This window comes from Chaetodon auriga, chromosome 6 (genome assembly GCF_051107435.1).
Source record: "Chaetodon auriga isolate fChaAug3 chromosome 6, fChaAug3.hap1, whole genome shotgun sequence".
In the NCBI taxonomy this organism is placed as follows: Eukaryota; Metazoa; Chordata; class Actinopteri; order Chaetodontiformes; family Chaetodontidae; genus Chaetodon; species Chaetodon auriga.
Genome location: NC_135079.1, coordinates 7346577 through 7367860, shown reverse-complemented (window position 1 = coordinate 7367860; position 21284 = coordinate 7346577). Strand labels below are relative to the sequence as shown.

General features: G+C 43.8%; 1 protein-coding gene across 6 annotated transcripts in view; it reads left to right on the top strand.

Annotated features, from left to right (window-relative positions):
• Positions 1 to 21284, top strand: part of srpk2 (SRSF protein kinase 2) — a 68873-nt gene that overhangs the window by 44784 nt on the left and 2805 nt on the right. For 2 of the 6 annotated variants that reach the window (XM_076733517.1, XM_076733519.1), the window contains 13 exons: positions 874 to 1025; positions 3035 to 3143; positions 5501 to 5588; positions 5998 to 6085; positions 6215 to 6321; positions 7358 to 7523; positions 9515 to 9540; positions 10328 to 10658; positions 11603 to 12553; positions 15092 to 15192; positions 17045 to 17152; positions 17270 to 17339; positions 18714 to 18806. In XM_076733517.1, the coding sequence (XP_076589632.1) occupies positions 874 to 1025; positions 3035 to 3143; positions 5501 to 5588; positions 5998 to 6085; positions 6215 to 6321; positions 7358 to 7523; positions 9515 to 9540; positions 10328 to 10658; positions 11603 to 12553; positions 15092 to 15192; positions 17045 to 17152; positions 17270 to 17339; positions 18714 to 18806 (2390 nt within the window). Of the gene's footprint in view, positions 1 to 873; positions 1026 to 3034; positions 3144 to 5500; positions 5589 to 5997; positions 6086 to 6214; positions 6322 to 7357; positions 7524 to 9514; positions 9556 to 10327; positions 10659 to 11602; positions 12554 to 15091; positions 15193 to 17044; positions 17153 to 17269; positions 17340 to 18713; positions 18807 to 19141; positions 19235 to 21284 lie in introns of all 6 variants that reach the window. The other 4 variants (XM_076733515.1, XM_076733518.1, XM_076733520.1 and 1 more) reach the window with 3 other exon arrangements.

The window sequence follows — 21284 nt, the reverse complement described above, 5'->3', positions numbered from 1 at the left end:
AGTTATTAAAATCAATGTGAGCTACAGGGAAAGCTGGAGTAATATCAGCTGTGTTTGGGTTTGACTCCACAGAAACGGTTGTAGATGCATCAAGCTTTTGTATGTTTTTGCAAACCCTTAAGCGCTGCACTTTTTACTCATGAATTGTTGATTTCATTGTGTCGGAAATGTAGAAGGGGTTTGTCGTACACCAACAAGTCCACTGTTACCTAAACTAATAGGTGTTTATTCAAGCATGTGCTGCAACTGGGCTCCGTCTTCTTGCAGAAAATGCTTGAATAAATATAACTTAGCTGTGTTTTATTGGTGTGCAGCAAGCCCCTTCTTCATTTTTGATGTTTTTTTGACCAGAACCTGACTGTGTTATATTGCTGTGGAGGACTTCTGATGTTTTTATTGTATTACAAAATTAAAAAATGTCCCTGATGTGTTGATGTCCTCCTTCGTTTTGGGCTTTCTGTGAGTTTCTGTAGTTGCCGCCTCATTCTCATTCTTTATTTGTTCAGCAACACTGACTGTTGATGCTGGTGATGGTCACGCCAGCCGTAGCTCTGCTTTCATTTATTCCAAACGCAGACATGCAACGTGTCACTTCCTGAGCTTTCCTGGTCCTCTGCAGTGAAGGCCTGTCTGACACAATGTGTTCAGAGCAGCAACTAGAAAAGCTTTCATGAACTTAGTCCCGGATGAATCACTGTTGAATGCTGGCAATCAGCAACAAGTTATTATTTTGATATTAGTCATCCGCACTTAAAGCTCAGTCTGCAGTTGCCCTCGCTGTGAGTCACGGCGAGAAATTCAAATAGAATGTCGAGGTGAAACATCCAAGGCTGCGAGGTAAAAACTTACCTGATGCCACTCTTGTGTTCACAGGCCTGAGACCCAGCAGAAAGCCCCGCTGAGTGCACCCCCTCCCCCGCCGCCCCCTCCGCCTCCCCCTGAGCCGGCAGGGCCCCCGGAGCCGGAGGAGGAGATCCTGGGCTCCGACGATGAGGAGCAGGAGGACCCCGCAGACTACTGCAAAGGTCAGACAGGCCCACAAACGCTGCAGTCATCTGTCCCAGGCCGCCCGTTACTTCCACTCTCTCCATCTGTCGTACGCAGCTCAACAATGGCTTCCCTGTCTCCTCTCGCTGCTTCTGTCTGCATTTCTTTTCTCCCCCCGCCCTCACGCAGTTTGCAGCGCTGTCTTTCTAGCCATCAGTGTGACATGCGTGATAGTTGTGTCACCAGCGTTTCAAGGTTGTTTGGTCGCTGCCAGACGAGAGCGGCAGGCGAGTTTCCTGCAGCGGCTCGGGATGCCAAAGGCTGTGCTGTCTGCTGAGAGGTTCATTTTCATTAACCAGCTCCGGATCAAAATACGACACCTGTTCTGTAAAGACTGTAGACCATTACGCTTCACTTATCATTCAGTATCTGGAGGTAAAAGTAGTGCAGCCATAACCATTCTAAATATACCACAATGTCTTGAATCATAAGCCATAATGCATCATGAGCAGCCTTTTTTTTTTTTTCTTTTTTCCAGATGGCTTGTGTCTCGTTTTGGAGACAAACTCTTGATTTCTGTGTGGTTGTTCTGGAAGATGCACAGACGAGCTGTCAGATCTCACTTTGGTGAGATGAAAGACTGAAAGAAAAGAGGACAGATCACATCTCTGTTGTGTGTGTTTTGGCTTCTTTTCAGTCTTTCTGTTAAAAACAAGTGATTCTCCCCGTGAAGCAGTTTGTGTGTGAACTCTTAGGAACTTTAAAAACCCATTAATCTATGTTTTAACCCTGTTGAGGGTACATGTACAGATTATTATTACTGTTATTTTTATTATTGTTACAGTTAGTAGTAGCTGTCGTATTTGTAGTGTTCTGTGTGCATATTGTGGCCTGCTCACCCTCCAGTGTCTCTGCGCTGTTTCACTTAAAATTCCACATTTTACACAAGTTTATGTTCAATAAAATACACCTACAACAAATGTAACCCTGGCAAGCGAGACTCCCCTCTCGCCAGCTGGTGGTGTCACTGCAGCAAGAACAAAGAGGATTTTGATGTCTCATTTAGGTAAACAGATTCAGCTCTCAGGTTGAAGCATTACAAACAATTACAGACTAATTTTTTGTTTCACCTCTTAACAAGCGGCCCCTTTTTGTACACAAGCCCAAAAGTGGCGCATAGACTGAAATGGTTATTGCTCTTGAACCTCTTTGATTACAGTCATGATCCCGCTCTCTCCTGAAATGGAACATTCTGGAGTGTGCTGTCATAAAGTCACCAAATTTACCAGTGAACATACAAAGTTTAGATGCATGTTTTTTTTCTTGCCTGTTGCTCATCTGAACTATCGTCATGTTTCTGACTCTCCAGGACAAAACTGTCAGCATGTAAAGCACATGTGCAGTTTTGCATAAAGTAGATTCTTATCTGGGAGAGGCCTTTAAGTGCACAGTGCTGTATTATTTGTATTTATTCAAAACAACTCATATTTGCTCAAGACTAAATAATGCATGATGTTCCCTCGGGCAACAGTTATTTTTATTATCGATGAATCTGTCCGTTCATCAATGAGTAGTTCATGTTGCTTATTAAATGTCATCAGAATATGTTAAAAAATCCAAAGTTCACTATTATTGAAGAAGAAAAGCAACAAATCTTCACATTTTAGAAGCAGATATTTTGCTTTTTCACTTGAAAAATCTCTCAGTTTATGTTGTTTGTTTCCGTTTGTTCACTTCAGCTCCCGTGTTCACGGCTGTCTTTTGGTCGAGTGTTCTGAGGTCTGAAATGCAGCCTTTAAGGAGGTTTTTATTCGTGGTAGCTTCACTTGACGCCGCCTGCCGCTGTAAATGTTTGTGCTTTACTTCCCCCCCCGCTTCTCCTTTTTTATTAATCCACAACACTTCTCTCCTGTCTCATTTTCGGTCTGTTTGACCTCCCTCCCTCGCTGCTGCTCTCCCTCCTCTTCCTACTCGCTAATGGATTTCATGTCATTGCCTGGTTAACAGGCGCCTGTAACCTTCATCTCCCTCTCTTTATCTCTCTCAGGAGGGTACCATCCGGTGAAGATCGGGGATTTGTTCAACGGGAGGTACCATGTGATCAGGAAGTTGGGATGGGGCCACTTCTCCACCGTATGGCTGTGCTGGGACATACAGTGAGTCACACACACACACACACACACACACACACACACACACACGGGCATGTTTCCATTGCACAGACTTAGACTCACTAACGTTAACCTGAACCTTAACCCCAGTCTGCACCCTAAAATTTAATGATTTCACATGAGGGGACTTTCTTTTTGTCCCCACAATGTGACTGTAAACAGATTTATGTCCTCAGGCTCATGCATATAGACTCACAGAATACACACACACACACACACCACAGACATGACATGACCCAGAAAATACACACACACATCCACACAAAGACACGCAGTCCTTCACTTCACCTTGCTCACACACACACACACACGTACATACAGTAAACCGCACACACCACACATGCACCTGTTGACAGGATCTGGCGCGTCACCTCGATGACAGTTGCAACCGACACCACCCTGCGCTGACACCAAAGCCAGCCATTCGCGCTATAGTGTAGTTTCTGTGTGTGTTCACGTGGCAACCCGGGTGGATGGATGACGGTATCATCGACCCCGTGTCACCTTTCACTGACTCTCACACACAATCTCATTTACTCGTGTCAGGTGTTAATTATACTAATGGCGGTCGTAAAGTAGTGAGCGCAAAGTCACCGTCCTTGACGAATATGTCAAGGGTGTCAGTGACCGTCGGTTATATTCAGAGTGTCGGTGTTAAGAGTTGTCTTCTCTGTTACCTCCTAACATCCATAATTTACATATGAAATCATATCAGAGCAATACCTGAATCAGAAGCTCCCCTCTGCTCCTTGTTCAGCCGTCTGGCTCGCAGCTTTACGTTTCGGTTCAGTCTCACGGCTCTCATACAGTAGTGTGGTTTTTGGCCACAGCAGGCAGCTGTTTTCACTAAAACAGCTTAAACAACCCACAGTTAGCAACTAGCTGGTGAGCATAATGTAGCCTTTAGCAGTTAAGAGCCATATATTTCCCTCAGGAGACGTTAGAGACCAAAACCAGAACTGAAAGAGAGCGAATGTCCAGTTGCGTATCCATATTTAAATGACTGCTCATGTCGCTCTGCGTCTGCTGCATGTGTAAATAAGGTTACGAGGTTATTTTGTCATCTCTGATAACTGACTTGAACAAATAATTGCTGCTGATTCATCAATTCTAAACTCATCATTTCAGTACTAGTTGTATTTGTTGACAGTGTTATAAAGAGAGAAACGCTGAAGCACAGCTGGGGGTGCGCCGATCTGATACGCTGGATTGTTTCTGCCAGATGTGACCGATCTGCGTTCAACACAGCTCCTTCATTAATGTCATTCTAAAATTCAGTGTTTTAGCAGTTGCATTCATTGAGTCACCGAGTGCACGCCTGACTCACCGCTGACTCAGAATAATTAAAAAATGCTCAAACCTAAAAATAAGGATGGTATTTGAATGTCACCACTTTGCTGTTTTGTTTTGTACTGTAAATATTGATGTCTTGTAAAAGGTGTCCACGAGGGGTTGGCCTCAAGATGGCAGGACTCTGAGATAAAATCCATTCATTTATTTGTTATTGTTGGGAAGTGATGTGATGTTATCTCATAGTGTTAACTAAGAATAACCCTAATGAGTTCCAAGATGAAACCGCACAGGTGTTACACACAGCAGGTACTTGATATCAGCAGATACCTTGAGTGTAGGTTTCAGACTGAGGGAGAGAAGAAGTCATATTGATGGATCCCTACAACATACAACGCAGCATGCATGTGTAAATGTGGACTATGAGGAGGCATTATCAGTTTACTCCTCCCTCACATATATGGGGAATTCAGCTGCTCTTTAAAAGGGAGGCATTTGGGATTTTGTAAATTGGGCACTTTAATGAGGATAAATGAGGAAATGGAGACTGCTGTTTTTATTTGTTCTCAAAGAACAGCTAGAAATGTATTAAAGGGACGGATGTGTTAAGGTCAACTGCAGACCAGACAATTAAATATGACAGTGAAGATGATGATAATGTTGTGTGTGTACTTGTTATCTGTTGTGCAAATACAGTAGGTCACATGAGTGGTCAGTGGACTGTACGTAAGGACACGTGACGTAGCCTCAGACACCCCCTGATAGCTGAAAACATCTGGTGAATTAAGCACAGTGAACTGAAGAGGAGTTGTGCAGCAGGTTTCCATTTTGATTGACTTCTACTATTAGCGTTACTGTTATTTCTGCGTTATAAGATGCTCCATAGCCACATTTGCATTTCCAGTGTGGGCAGTGTGAACGATGGCTGAGCGAAGGTGTAATAAGGCACGGTGAGGGACATTTTACATCTTTGACATTAATCAGCGCTCCTGGTCCATCGGTGTGTGAGTCAGTATGAACTGAAGTGACAGCGTTCATCTGTGTCTTTACAGAGTGAAGAACTTTGTGGCGATGAAGGTGGTGAAGAGCGCCCAGCATTACACAGAGACGGCCCTGGATGAGATCAAACTGCTGCGATGTGTGAGAATCTGAGTAGTTTGACATTTAAGTGTTTGGGAATCGCATTCTTCATCCTTCTTTGTCCTTTTGTTTGTTCTTTTGTGTCATCCCCCCCCCTCTGTTTCTCTGTTAACAAGAAACATTAAAGACACTCTGGTCATTCATCTTGCATGGTGGCTGCAGAGGACAGTCATCTTTGAATCAATTTTTCAGCATCTCTATCTCCCACATCCATCTCCCTTCATCTCTTCCTTTCCTCACCACTCTAGTCCTCATCCCACTCTTCTTCTCTCTTTCCTCTACCATTCTTCCTTCTATTCATTAGCCTTTTGCCTTCAGTAGTCTTTGTTTTTATCCGTTGTCTGTCCTTCATCTTCTGTTCCTCCTTCTTGTCACGTTTGCTTCATCTTGTTCTCGTCTTGCTCTCCAGGTGAGAGAGAGCGACCCCAGCGACCCCAACAAGGACATGGTGGTTCAGCTGATAGATGACTTCAAGATCTCTGGAGTCAACGGCATACGTATCCCTATCAGAAGAGTGTGTGTGTGTGTGTGTGTGTGTGTGTGTGTGTGTGTGTGTGTGTGTGTGTGTGTGTATGTTTGTGAGTGACAGAGATATGATAATGTGAATCTTTGACTCTCCATCCCAGATGTGTGTATGGTGTTTGAGGTGCTAGGTCACCACCTGCTGAAGTGGATTATTAAATCCAACTACCAAGGTCTGCCGCTGCCATGTGTCAAGAGCATTATCAGACAGGTAAGGACACACACACACACACACACACACACACACACACACACACACACACACACACACACACACACACACACGCACACACACACACACACACACACACACACACACCTGCCCAGAATTTTTTCCTGAAACAAACAGAAGCTTAGACATGACACAGTTTATATTTCAACTTCTACTTCAGCGGTGCTTCTGATGAAGTCAAGCATGTTAGAGACAGTGTCCCCCTCTCTCTCCTGACCACCGTCTGGACATAGACACACTTCTTGTCTGCCTCTTTCATAACATAATATGGTTAAGCTCTGAAAATCAGGACACAAGTTGGTTTGTGTACTATGAAACATGTATCGTAGTACTGACACTTATAGTGCATCTATCTATCATTCCTCAGGAGGAGGAGGTGGAGGTTAAAGAAACATTCTAACTTGTTCAGTTTCTGTGTCCAAATACTGCTTGCAAGACTACAAAAGACTGACTCAGAGGAAGGACAGAAAAAACTGGATGAAGAACTATAATGCATAAAGAGCGAGAGACAGAGTCAGGCAGCAAAATTCATACCCAATGCTCAGGCCTACTCATACAGCGCACGCTATTGTGCACTTCACACTTCACACTTCAGTGCCACTGCCATCCTAAGACGGCGTTCAGGCATTTCCCCCCCAGCCACCTGATGAGCATGTGAAGTTATTGAGCCATTTCAGCCGCTGCCAGCCCGCCGCCTCTCGAAGGCCGAAATTGAGCAGAAATTAAACGAGACTGTTCCCCGCTTCAATCTCAAAGCCTCTGGACAGAAACAAATGAGAGAAACTGTGAAACAAAAACATCAACAGCCTCTCCTCTGTGCCCTCAGAGAATGCAGAGCATTAGAAGAATGGCTAATTTGGCTGTGAGGATGAAAGGGAGAGAGATAGAGAAGGAGAGCTGAACTGGCCAAGAGGCTTCAACTGCATTCTTTTGAGTGTGAGCGCGCCTGAACAACGAGTGTGAGCGTGTTTTTCAGTAATAAAATCTGCGCCTGTTTATCTGAATGTGTTTGTAGGTCCTGCAGGGTCTGGACTACCTCCACACTAAATGTAAAATCATCCACACGGACATCAAGCCAGAGAACATCCTGATGTGCGTGGACGATGCCTTTGTTCGGCGTATGGCCATGGAGGCAACCGAGTGGCAGAAAGCTGGGGCCCCCCCACCGTCTGGATCAGCAGGTAGACGCAAAAACACTCACACTGTGTGTTTTAAAGGAAATCATTCAACATTTTGGGAGGTCTGAGAGTTAGATGAGAACATCAGTAACGCTCTCCAACAGGAAAACATGGTCACATCGGCAGTGGCGATGCGAGATGTACCTGTGGTGTCCAGGTGAAGCTGCGGCCCCTCCCCGCTTCAGCAAAACAGAATCAATAAAAAAAATGTGTGTGTTGTAAATAGAGGCATCAGAGAGTGTATGTAAGAGTGAAAGTACATCTGTATACAGCGTGTAGATGAAAATGTATGCTACAAACGCTCATATCTGTCTGTTTGATATGAAGCTACTGCTAGCAGTCAGTTAGCTTAGCTTAGGATAAAGACTGGAAACAGGGGAAGCAGCTAGCCAGGAAGTCCCTGCGCTTGGTCAAGAAATAGTCCAGTGCGTAACCTTATGTAAAACCCCAACTTTTACACTTATTTTTACAAATTAAACAACAAGATATAACATGTAAATTAATGAGCTTTAGAAGTGCAGGTTTTGTTCTCTTTAGACGGAGCCTCGCTAACTGTTTCCCCTTTATGTCCAGCCTTTATGCTAAGCTATGCTAACTGGCTGTAGCTTGATATTTAGCGAACAGACATGAGAGTGGTCAGTTTTCTTCACTAGCTCTAAGCAAGAAAACCAATAATAGTATTTTTTCTTTCGGAATTGTTTCCTTTTTCCATGAACTTTGCGACCAAATTAGCATTTACTGTACTTGAAACTGAAAGAAAAAATAAAGCAAACCTGAACTTTTTGCAGTAATATATATCTGGCAGCAGTAGAGCTCCACAAAAAACCCAGCAGGCAGTGAAGTCTGTTGGTTTAGTGTTTTATTTCTTATATCTTCATCAAAATTTAGATTTCAGGTAAGAGGGGAAGCTTTGTTGTTGTAGGGTAACAGTTTCTATTCCTGATTTGAAATTGGTATCAATACAGTAGTAAATGCAAATATACCATGAATCATTAATAATGTAATCATTTTTTCCCTGTAAATGATCGTGTTTAATATTAAAGTGCTCAGTACAGAAGAGGACTCGCACAGAAGCCTTTATGTGCCTCCTCAGTTTCTCGCCTTTTTTTGTGCCACGCAGAGACATTTCTTGCTCTTTCATCTCCTGCCACCAAGTTCCTCCACTGAAAAAAAAAAAAAGACGAACTTCTAAAAAAACCGCCTTGACAAACTCGACATGAACCCTGTCCTCCCCGTGAACCCCCCACGAGCTGTCAATTGCTTGCATCAGCCAAAGGAGACGTTTTGAGCCTCGGGGTAACCAATTATACTGCTTACATTTCTACGCAATTAAAGTCAGGAACTAAACCATCAAATGTCAAAACTGGTGGTCTCTGCGGTGACAGAATCAGGAGAGACAAAATAAATAAGATGTTTAATTGTCATTAACATAAGCAGATGAGCTTTATCTCAAAATATCTGACTTACTTCTGCTGGTTTGAAGCTATAGGACTTTATATATATATTTTTATAGGAGTTTTTGTGTTTTAATGACATTTGTTGTGTTATATTCTGCCTGCCTTTGTTTGCTGAGTGTGCATATTAAGGGAGTATTTATGGAAAATGACGAAGATTGCAGGTATGTGTGTGTACATTTTTGCTGTAACTCTCTCCAGGTTTACCCTCCAAATTTTGATTGGCGTCAGATGATTCAGTTGAGCGAAGACTGTGCTGTATAAGAGCCACAGTCTCAGCCAGGAGAAGGAAAAAACATTAATGTTATGGATCTGGGACTAGCGAATAAGGCTGTGGGAGTGTGAAACATCCTTTTCTCCGTTTGTTTGCAATCCTCTCGCTTCACCTACAGATTCTGTATGTATCAGATCCATAAAGGCAACCTAACGATTTCCCTTTCCAGACGAGCAGCAGTATTGAACGTAGCGTGAACTCGGCAGATGGATGGCGGTGACACTTTGAAGCCTCTGATTGTTGTCGTTTTTCTTTCTGTTTGTCAGTTAGCACAGCCCCTCAGCTCAAACCGGTGAGTACAACAGATGTGAGTATGAAATGAGAGGAATGCACACACACACAAACATAAACACGCACACACACGAAGTCAAAAACAAAGTACATACAGCCTCTCACACTGCTTGATGTGATCTTTAAGATAGCTAGTTTATTCGTCAGGAATCAGGAATACCATACGAGTTGCAGTAAAATTAGAAATGAGTTTCTTTACGTGTCCCTGCCAGAGAAACTTAATGAACTGACTTAATTTGCTGACACACTTTAACTGTCCTGTGATCATTCGTGTCCAAAATGCCAACTTTTCATACGTTTGTGACAGATTTGATTGACAGCCGTAACAAGAGCCTCACAACTCTCAGGAGAGTGACTCAAGTGTTGCTAAATCCTGATTGGTGCACCTTTTTAGAGCTAAGTCCCACCCACTCCAAACTACTGAGAAGAGAACGAACAAAAACATTAATGTGTAAATCTCTCTTAAAATAACCAAAATTGCTGTAAATTTGGCAGAAAATCGTGTGTTTGGAGTATGAAGCTGATTTTCAAGGCTTTTAAGAAGTAGGAGAATTTAATTAACCTATAAATGAGCACATGATCCTTCGTTTCAGCTGCTAAAAAAATAAAAATCACAACATTTTGAGACAGATACAGTGGACATGATAGTGGACATCACTTATAAATCATAACCCACCATCCAAATACATATCCAAACTTTCCATTCCTTGAATACCTCCTATTCATTCGTGCTCTTGCCTCCCCCGTGACTCTCCCTCCTCCTCTCCTGTCCTGTTTTTTTGTCCCAGGTGGGGAAGATCTCCAAGAACAAGAAGAAGAAGCTGAAGAAGAAGCAGAAGCGGCAGGCGGAGCTGCTGGAGAGACGGATGCTTGAGATCGAAGCCCTGGAGAGAGAGGCCGAGAAGAAGGAGGAGAGAGCCAGAGAAGGGGGAGAGAAAGGGGAGTGTGAACACAACCTGTCCTCGCCGCTGCAGCAGCAGCAGCCGCCGCCGCCGCCGCCACAGCTGGGCCCCAGCATGGCCCTGGGAGAGAGCGACGAGGATGACGAGGATGAGGAGGATGGGGAAGAGGAGGAGGAGGAGGGAGGAGAGAGGCCCATCAGGTTGACTAATCATACATGTGAGTGATTTTTCCCCAGGTTGAGTGACGAGGGTTACACAGATACAGACACATGATGAATACGCTTAATATGGTAAACAGAGCATGAAACACGTGTCCTGATCATTGATAGATATGTATTTCAGGCCAGTCCTGGTGGTCCAGGCATTTTCACAGTCAGTCTTTGTCATCATTGAGTGCTTCCATCTCTTATTTGTTCAGCAGAACTGAGCATTTTTAAGTGAAACAATTTGGCATTTCCATCTGGTTTTCAGGCTAACCTCGTGAAACGTAAAAAATAACATGTTCTCTATTGGAGTCTGAAAATGTTGGTATTGGTGTCAGCTTCAAAAAGCATATCCTGTCTTGTCTCCTTGTAGGAATCCAAGCGTATTTGCATTCATTTAAAGTCGCCAGTTTGTTATTTTTAGTTGGTTTAACATACTTGAAGCTGAGGCATTCATTATTGATTTAAACAGCGCGGTGCACAGTCCTCTCTTTCTTTAAGGGAAATGTACTGTGAAGGAAGCGCCATATTTAGGTTATCTTGCAGTTTTTACTGCATTCAGGTCGTAAGCATCTGGAGAGCTGATTTGAAAGCAAAGCTGGCTTTTACAGATCTGCAGCATGATGGCGTGTGTGAGTATCTGCATGCAGGTTCGTGCGCTCTGTCTGTGAATGAATAGGAGGTGGATTGGCTCCAACTAGTCGGCCCACGCTAGTCCCACTGTGTTTGGAGGCTAGGCTGATTCACAAAAAAAATCAGTCTTTCTCCGTCTCCCTCCTCCACCCTCTGTCTCACCGCCCTTCCCTCTCTTTCATTCTCCTATTCTCTCTTTTGCCTCCTTCCCGATCTTTATTCTCCTTTCATGCTGTTTTCCTCACTGCCTACACTGCCTTTGATTATATCTCCTTCCCACCCACTTCCTCTCTTGACTGTTTTTCTTGTCCTCTGTCCATGTTAGGCGCGGCGCCTCCCCAGGAGCAGAGCGAGGCACCCCGCATCACTGACGACGACCCCGATGAGGAGGTGGAAGAGGAGGGGGAGGAGGAGGAGGAAGAGGAGGAGGAGGAGGAGGAGGAGGAGGAGGAAGAGCCCACGTCTGGTGTTGAAAAAGATACCCCCATTCCCCCCACCACAGAGGAAGGTAATGGAGATGCAACACAGGCAGAGGGAGAGGACGAGGAGGTGGAGGAGGAGGAGGAGGAGAAGGAGGAGGTGGGATTAAAAGGGGAAGATGGTGAGAATGAGGAAGAGGAGGTGGAGGAGAAGGTAGAGGAGGAAGAGGAGGAGGGGGAAGAGAAAGAGATAGAAAAAGAGGAGAATGAGACAGAGGAGCCAAAGAGTGAGAGCAAAACGGAGGAGGAGGAGGCAGTGGTAGAGGAAGAGGAGTCAAAGGAGCAGGAGGGGGAGGAGGATGAGGATGAGGAGGAGGATGAGGACGAGGAAGACGAGGATGATGACACGACCACGGAGCTCCTCACGGACACCACCTCCCCCCCCATCAAACCCCACAACAACAAAAGCTACTCGGCCAAAACCAACGGTCACGTTTTGTTGGGATCTGAGGGACTGAAACCGAACCCCGGCACTCCTCCACCTCCCTCGCCCACCCCCGAGCCGCTCCTCTGCCCCCTGGTGGAGTCGGAGCTCAGCTACACGGACAGGGACAACTCTCTCAGCTCTGGATACGAGATGTATAACGGCGAGCTGGCCGAGCCGGGCCTGACCAACGGCTCCAGTGACCGAGATCGGCTCATGATGCCCCTCTTCCCTGACCTGCCCCTGGATCCAGTGCCGGGAAACCCCATTTCTGTTGGGACGGCAGACCTCGGAGCAGGCCCGTCGCCCAACAGCCCCACCGCTGACCGCAGTCGCACTGTGTCCTCCTCGAGCACGGGAGACACACCCAAAGGTAAGACGTGGTTGCTGGACACCCACTGATTTACATCCACAAAAAGATTATTTTCACACATAAATACTGATTTACTAACTCTGAAAATCCATCATGGAGCCCTAAAGTGTTCAGTATGACAAGCTGTATGTTTTGTATGTTTCTCCCAAAGTGACAGGAGTGCCATCCATTGACTCCTCGGATGTTTTATCCCTATTCCAGCTTAACTCCCTCTCAGCTCATTTAACCCTCACGCTGTAACTCTCATCTCAACACCTATATTTCGCACCCTGTGTCCCTTCTATTCAGACCCGTCATGCTCCTTCAGCTGCTCTGCTGTCTGAAGTTAAGCCAGCAGGGCTGTTCAGCTCCCAGCTGTTCGTGAAGTAATACGGTCCACTTTCAAGCCTCTCAGTGTAGCTCAGCATCAGCAGCCCTCGCTGTCACTGTCTCTCTCCCTCGTTCTCAGCTTAACTCTCCACTTCCTTCTTCTTTCCTTCATTTCCTGTGTGGTTTTGGTCTGTGCCTTGGATGCAGGCTACCACCATTGCTAACGCTGTTCAGATCCTCTGTTTATGTCCTTTGTCTTCCTCCTCTTAGCATTAGTTGATTGGATGTCCAGATTTACTCACAAACACATATCAGACACATTGTAAATCACTGAGAAGCTATTTATCCCTTTTCCAGTGATGTTGGTTACACAGATAAGCCTTGCAGGAAGCTGTTTAGCTGAGACCGACTGTTCATGTCGGTGTCCAGTTACACTGTACGCTTACTAACAGTTAATCCTTCCAGCCAATCAGAATTGAGTGGCTCATCAGTGGTATAAGAAATGAATTCAAATATAACAGCTTATTATAAGAATAAGGCTAATACTGAAAATAGTATTTCGTACTAATGGGTTGAATTTCTTTATCACATGTATGTCACACGTAATGATATACGTCATAATATCTTTTTAATCTATAATGCTGAACACTTTGGGGCTTCATAATCCATGATGAACAAACATGTTTTGAGATATGGGAAGGATATGCAACAAGCTCACAATGTAAAGTGGATACTGCCTGTCAATACGTTTCATCTGTATTAATCAGCTTTCTTACATATTATATCAACAAATTATTTAATGCTGCCTGATTTATGCTTCCTTCTTGCCAAGGTCTTGATTTTTTAATCTACATGTAAATGAGAATTTTACTTGGATAAATAAAGGAAAGGAAAACAGAATCATAATTAGAGTTAATTTAGATGTTAGGTGAGGTAACGGATCAGCAGAATATGAATAACCATCACTGTGTTTTGATTTTCTTTCTTATATAATAGCTGACTGGTAACATAATCCAGTTGCTCATTATTATGTTTTAGTCTCCAGATATCTCCTCTGTGTCTTATTAATGAGTCACCACCAGCATCACTCATCCACCCACAGCGTTCACTTTATTATCAACAGTTTGGACTTTCCAGTTCTAGGATCAGTTCTAGGGTCACATCTCCTAAACCAGGACTTGTTAAAGTCCACATCCGGACCGAACAGCAAGTCAACCTGGACCCAGTCCATATCGTCAACTGGCGGCTGTGGGTCACCCAACCGACCTGCAGAATGTTAATGAATTCAGGAAATGTGCAAATCTAATGTTGCTCACCAGTAGAAAAGGTCCAGTCTGCCTGGAGAGCAACTGTCGATTCGCTCGCAGGCCACTGGCAACAAGCCTAAAAGTCCATAATTTATAATTCACCCACTGTACCGACCGTCACAGAGAATCTCAAAGCTTGTTTAGTCGATGCAAGAGGCGTCACTTGGGTTTCTTTTTGTTGGCCAACTGTTGTATTGAGTCTCTAGGAGAGTATTTTTGTTTGCTCCCTGGGATCCTGAAGAGTGTTTTGTTCAGATAAGGCCTCATTCATTGTCAATTAAACTGTGGGTTCTGTAAAAAAAAGTGTGTAATTCATAGTTCACCCATTCTAACATAAACCCACGTCACAAATCAAATCACAAAGCTTGTCTTAGACGCAAGAGGCGTCACTTGGGTTCATTTTCATTGTCCAACTGTTGTATTGAGTCCCATAAAAGGAGTTTTTAGTTGAGATAAGGACTCGTTCATTGGCAGTTGAACTGTGGGTTTTATATGGGGTCTTTTCTAGTTGTCTGTCGATCAGTAAGTTGTTGCTGATGTTGAATATGAATGTTGAATATACGGTGTCACTGGAGATCGTTCACAGCGGTCCTGTCCCCAGATGAACGTGGTCTTAATGTCATGGCGACGTTAACTGCTGGAGACAGTGCTGTGTGTTGTTGCAGAGGGTCTGCAGATAAATTGATCCAGAACGAGTCCGTGTAATTGTAAGAACGTGTTTGAGTCAGAAATAAATATGAACTAACTGTCTTCCAGCTAAATAAAAGCCTAAATGAATTAATTCAGGACCAACTTTCTCTTATTTGGATTCCTTGTTAAACATCTGAAGAGTCTAAAGGAAATGTCTGGAGTGTATGAACTCCTCTTACCTCTACTTCCACTTTGTGTTAACGCTCTTGTTCCTCACTTCATCCCCTCCCAGTCAGGGCCAGAGCTGCAGATCTCCTCATCAACCCACTAGACCCGCGCAACGCTGAGTTCATACGAGTCAAAATCGCTGATCTTGGAAATGCCTGCTGGGTGGTAAGACACAGTATCTTGGCTTTGATATGACTGGATTTGAACATTTTGATGAACTGCAGGTCTTCCTCGGGCAAATAGTCCCAGGGAGGAAATGACAGATAGTTATGGAAAAATGACCAATCACATTCATGGGTTACATGTTTTTTTAAAGGAAAAGATATTCATACAAACAGATGTATAAATGTAATTTGAAAGGGCTTTGCACAAACTTCCATCAGTTGTTCACAAAATATACAGTAAAATAATCAAACATTCATTTAGTTATTTAGTAGTAAAGTGGGAGCACTTTAACACTGCTAATGAAGCTAAAAGAAGTTGTGATTCCCGTGTGTGGCCTCTCTCTGGATTGCAATTTTATTGATTTTTTTTTTTTCTATCCAGCACTTTTCCCACTGAGATTTTGTGGATGGACACACAGCTTCTGGAACTTACTCTGAATTATTAACCAAAACGTACACGTGGTGAAAAGAGTACCATTAGAGACTGAGATCTTAACCCTGTCTGGGGGGTTCGGTTGCTGCGGGTCTCACAGTCTCTGAGATCCACATATTTTAAACAGTGCTGGGCAAGCTACTAATTTAGAGAGCTAAGCTACCCATTACTCTGCATTACCTCCAGAGAAATGTCAGAAATAGTTCAACCACACTGAGGCAAACTTCACTTGCTATGTCAGTGATCAATAAAGCTGTCAGTCAAACTGCTAATTAAACAATAAGCTGTGCTGTCTGCTCTCGCTGCTCCAAAACAAACAAGCACATGCTCTACATCATAACAAAAAGCAGGTGATGAGAGCGTGCGCATGTTTATCTGCGTTTTTTTTTTGTGTGTGCGTGTGTGTGTGCACCTGTGCTTGCATGGGTATGCTCACTTTAGTCTCGGGTGCATTTGCAGGACAAACTGTTAGCTCAAAATTGAATAACTCCACTCAAACAGCTGCTGAAAAAGGATGAAAATCCCGACTCCCTGTGGATCAGTTCCTCTCTGTCCTCTCCCTCTGTCATATTTCCACCAAGGAAACTCAAGCTGGCCTGTCTGTATTCGCCTGCAGCAGAGACATTGTAGGCATGAGTCCAAGGATCGGTCCGTGATGTCACCGTCATATGGAAGTGCATCTGTCGGCTGCACATGCACGTCAGCGTATGGCGTTGGAGTCACTTACTGATCCTTAGCCGTATTATATCAGGCTGCGTTTGAGCTTCAGAAATGCTTTGGAAAATGCGGCTTGTGTTGATGCTCCTGCACTACTTGAAGAATGAAAGAGCTCAGCTACCGAACAGCTCCTCCATTCAGAAAACAGTGACGCTGCAGAGAAATGGAGTTAAACTAGTAATGCTGCTACTTGTAGCACCACTTCTGCCCAGCACTGATATTATAACTCTCCTTTAATGCTCCTGTAAGGAAGAGGATGAGGAAGAGGGGAGGCATAACAATAACTAGAGAATCCCACGACAGTACGTTGTGTTTGCAGCTATCTGTCAGGATCAGCTTGTAGACTGTTCTCAGATAGGAAGTGAAGTTCATTTGGATTTTTTTCTCAGTTTGTCCTTCAGATGTTTCGCATAAGGTTACATTTTCAAAGACAAAAGGTGAATGGGATTTAATCAGGCAATTAATTAAAAAAGAAAAACAATAAAACAAACTCAGGGAATTTGGTTTATTTGACGATTGGTAGTGCTGTATATCTGTTCAGTAACAAATATCACAACCTTATAGTAATTCATCTTCTCTTCTCTTCTCTTCTCTTCTCTTCTCTTCTCTTCTCTTCTCTTCTCTTCTCTTCTCTTCCTTTTCATCTTCTCTTCATCTTCTCCTCATCTTCTCTTCTCTCTCCTCTCTCCTCTCCTCTGTACAGCACAAGCACTTTACAGAGGACATCCAGACGAGACAGTACCGTTCCATTGAAGTCCTGATAGGAGCTGGTTACAGCACCCCCGCAGACATCTGGAGTACTGCCTGCATGGTGAGAACACATACATATATGTATTTATATATACTCTTACTGTACGTTACATACATTCATATGCTTCCTTTTAAATTATGCACACTCAGTATAGACTCACGCACTGATCTCTTGCAGGCTTTTGAGCTGGCTACTGGAGATTATTTGTTTGAGCCCCACTCTGGAGAGGACTACTCCCGTGATGAGGGTGAGTATTTAAATCTCAGTGATGTACACACACAAATTTAATCTCCAAAAATAGAAGCATAAAAACACATGTCATTTGAAAGTATTCCACACGGGAGTTACTGCTGAATATTGTATGTCGAGACTGCAGGCTTGATCTGCTGTATGTTCTTGAAGAGAGAATTAGTAGTGATACAAAATGTTCACTGTACAACAGAAAAACAAAAGCAAAGTGTCTTTTTTTCAATGAAAATGTTTGTTTGCGCGCTGTTTGCCCTCCGTTGTTCAGATGCATTGCTGCTTAACTTTTTTATTTTCTTCTGGGTTGTAACAATGCATCTGAACAACAGACAAAAAACTGTGTTCTGAATCCTAGTTGTAAACTGATAAAAAATGGCCTAAAGTGAGCTTAGTTGAAACTATAGCCATCCCTCTCCCCAAATCCCCCTATCCACTGTCAACTGTAAATCCTGTCCTTTAATTCTGCTGCTATGCCTCCACTCATCTTCACCCCACGGGACCAACCTGAATTGTTCACACGTTACAGACACACAGAGCATGCTGTCTGCTGCAGCACAATAGATTTCCAACCAGCTGTGAAATGGTGACAGTAACTTCAGCGTAAGAGCTAGTTACTGTATCCTGTGAGTACATGTGCATCTTATATTGAGGTCACATTTACTCTATCAAACTTTACAGTCCCTGTATTTGCATGTCGACTCCAGTCATTATCTTCTTCTTACTCTAAATCTCACAAAGTATAACACATTTTCGAGCCGTGCACCCTCACCTAATCTTTGATCTCTTCGTCTCCTCTGATCTTTCATCTTTGCAGCTCATTGTGTCATTTTCCTCGTTGCATGTGACACACAGTTGACCTCATTTTGCATGTTTTGCACAGGCGACAAGCCACTGTCAGTTTTATCATGACATCCGGGTTTGCGGAGAGACACCTCTGATCTCCCGCCATTGAGGCCAAATCGAAGATCTAGCTTGGGGTTCCAGTTCACTCAGTCCTGCTTCTGAATGCATGTCACTTTTATTCCAAGGCTGATCATTTCATTTCATCATCTCTGCTGTGGAGGCACAGCTCACTAACACAGGTTTTTCTCCTTTACTGTCTGTGACTGTCTCTTTTTTCCTTCCTTTCCCTTTTTCCTCCCCCCTTGCCCCTCTGTGATCTCTTCTGCCTGTCACTTCCTGTCCCTGTTTTCTATTTCCTTACCCACAATCCATCCTCTGTACGATTTCTTTACATTTTACTTTCACCTGTCCTTCTCTTTCAATTAATTCTCCACTTCCTTCTCTATACCTTTTTTCTTTTTGACGTCCTTCTTCCTTTTTCCTTCCCCCCTCTCCTCTCTCCCTCCCTCCCGCCTCCCTCTCTCCTCCATAGACCACATAGCCCACATCATAGAGCTGCTGGGCTGTATTCCGAGGCACTTTGCGCTCTCTGGAAAATATTCCCGGGAGTTCTTCAACCGAAGAGGTAGCGCTGGCCAGAGAGCTGGTGGGACTGGGACACACTCAGATGCCTAAAACAGACAAAAGTGGACACTAGCAGACAGTCGGGACACCATATAAACTTGAAACTGAGGTTTTTGGGGAAACAATTGGATGTACGCATTCAAAAATGTCTTATAAAATCCTCACCACTTCAAGGTGTCTCAGTAGCCGTCCATGTGCGAGCGTGTCCACGCTGTACTCCAAGGGAGCAGTGTGTGTCAGTCCCATACAGCCACTCGTGTTCATGTGTGTGTGTGTGTGCATGCTGTAATGCTGAACCGTGCCTGTTCCCTCTGTGATGTATGTGGTGGTGGGCAGACCACATCGCTCTGATCATGGAGCTCCTTGGGAAGGTCCCACGCAAAGTGGTCGCTGCCGGGAAGTACAGCCGAGAGTTTTTCTCCAAGAAAGGTAAACGACACCGTGGTTGGATGTTGGTTAGGTGGAGTTTAGGCCTGTCGTAGGAGTAGCTGTAGCCTGTGAGGAACTGCGTTAAGTTTGTACCACCTCAGTGGTCTGAATTAAGTCAGTGGATATAGTTTCGGGTAAGTTGCCAATCACAGCGTGAATGAACGATTAATCGCAGGGCTGGGCGATAATTCATCATCGGAGTTCATTGATTTTCTTTGGTGTTGTGTCACGATAGTACGATCATAATGTATTTGAGTTTCAGACCAAATTTATGTTATTTTTTTGTCTCCTGGAAGAGAATTTTTTCTTGGATTGAAGGAACTACTGCAAAAAGGCTTATTTCATCTTAATATAAGTGCATTTATAAACTGAAGAAGAGAAACTGCAAAGGCACACAGACCATTGCTTAGAATATGTATTTAATTTGCATTTTCCTTCTTGTCGGATCAGAAAATCTATTCTTAATATGCAATACTGATTTCAACTTTATCGCCCATCCCTGTGGAATTGACGTTCAAATACTCTGTTGTGATTGTCTTAATAATCCGTCACTGGAAGGCACCAAAATGGTCTATTTATGTCACTCAGAAGAATTTTTTATTCGAAATAATCAATTAATATAGACTTCAGCAAGACTTCAGTCAGATGTTGCAGCAGTGGCAGTGAAGTCATCCTCCCAGCCTGTAAACATAACAGCCAGGCTTTAAGTGTGTCATACACCTCACTGACTCTGCTCATCTCTGAGCCTGGTAAGTGTGTTTGGTACAGCTGATAACCCTTGCACTCTCTCATTTATTCTCTTTTTTCTTTCCCCCGATCTCCTTCCCTTTCTGCTCATATATTCTTCATAATGTGTCATGAGACCTGAATATTCTGCCTTTGATGTTGTCTCTATCTGAGGTCTGAGCCTGCACTTGATGTCTCAATGTTCTCCCTTTTATCTCTTGGCGCTCTGTTAATCTGGTCTGACTTTCCCGCTCTGTCTCTCTGGGCTTCTCCTGTCTGCCATGCTGCCTTCGACCGCGTTGCAGAACCTTGTTTCCTTCATGCACGCTCTACTTTTAAGAGAGTGCAGACCCAAAGATTATAAACATATGGCAATTTGTGACCAGCAGTGTCTCCGTTAATGCAAAATAAGCTGTAAAGATTTATGTTGCTGTGCCCTGATCAGTCTTTTGTACAGTCTGAGGCAAGTCTTGATAAATGGCTTCCTCTTCTCCATCTTGTGCCCTCCAATCAGTGTATAGGAAGCTTACCATGGCAGCCATGGTTTGAACTAGACCTTTGGTCTTGATTGCTTCCATCATTAATCATTCTCTCATAGTTTTTCCTCCTCTGTCAGTCTTGTACTCCGAGCCAATCATTTTCCTTCTGTCTTTAATAATGAACACCTTCCTCTCCTTGTCTGTTTCCATTACATCGCCACTTCTCTGCCTCCTTCCATCCCACCTCTTGCCGTCTGTCCTTGTGGTTTTCAGCCAAGACGCTGAAGCCTTTTCGCTCCATGGTTACAGCACCTCACTGATTAACACACGTTCCAGCAGAGAAGGTGAACTAATCGGTGAAATCAGCTGCTGTAGTGTTTGTGTGGAGCCTGCAGAGTCACGGCCTGCTGTGGCAACTTGTTAAAGGGTCAGTTCACCCAAACGACCCAAAAAGGCGTAAGGAGGTGGAATCTAGCCATGCAGATAGGTTTGGTTACACTTTGAGATATTTGAATGGTTTTTGTTCGAGTGAGCAAAACTTAGATAGATTCTACCAATTCTGAGTCTTGTTTTCAATATCAGTACTACCTTCAACAGGACTGATACGGAGAGAAAAGTATCTGTTTTGTTTCATGTTTATTTTCTATGTCTTCTTTTTCTTCTTAAGTGAAACATAAAAAGAAATGCATCATGTTTGGATGATCAGAACACAGGGGTTGAAAATGCAGTCATTGCTCTATTACATTGGCTCTCTCTCACATCACAGGACATCAGCTGCTTTTAATGCTAAGAAGTATTGGTGCTGATATCTGTAATTCTGGCTGTGGCATAATTTGAAATTGGAT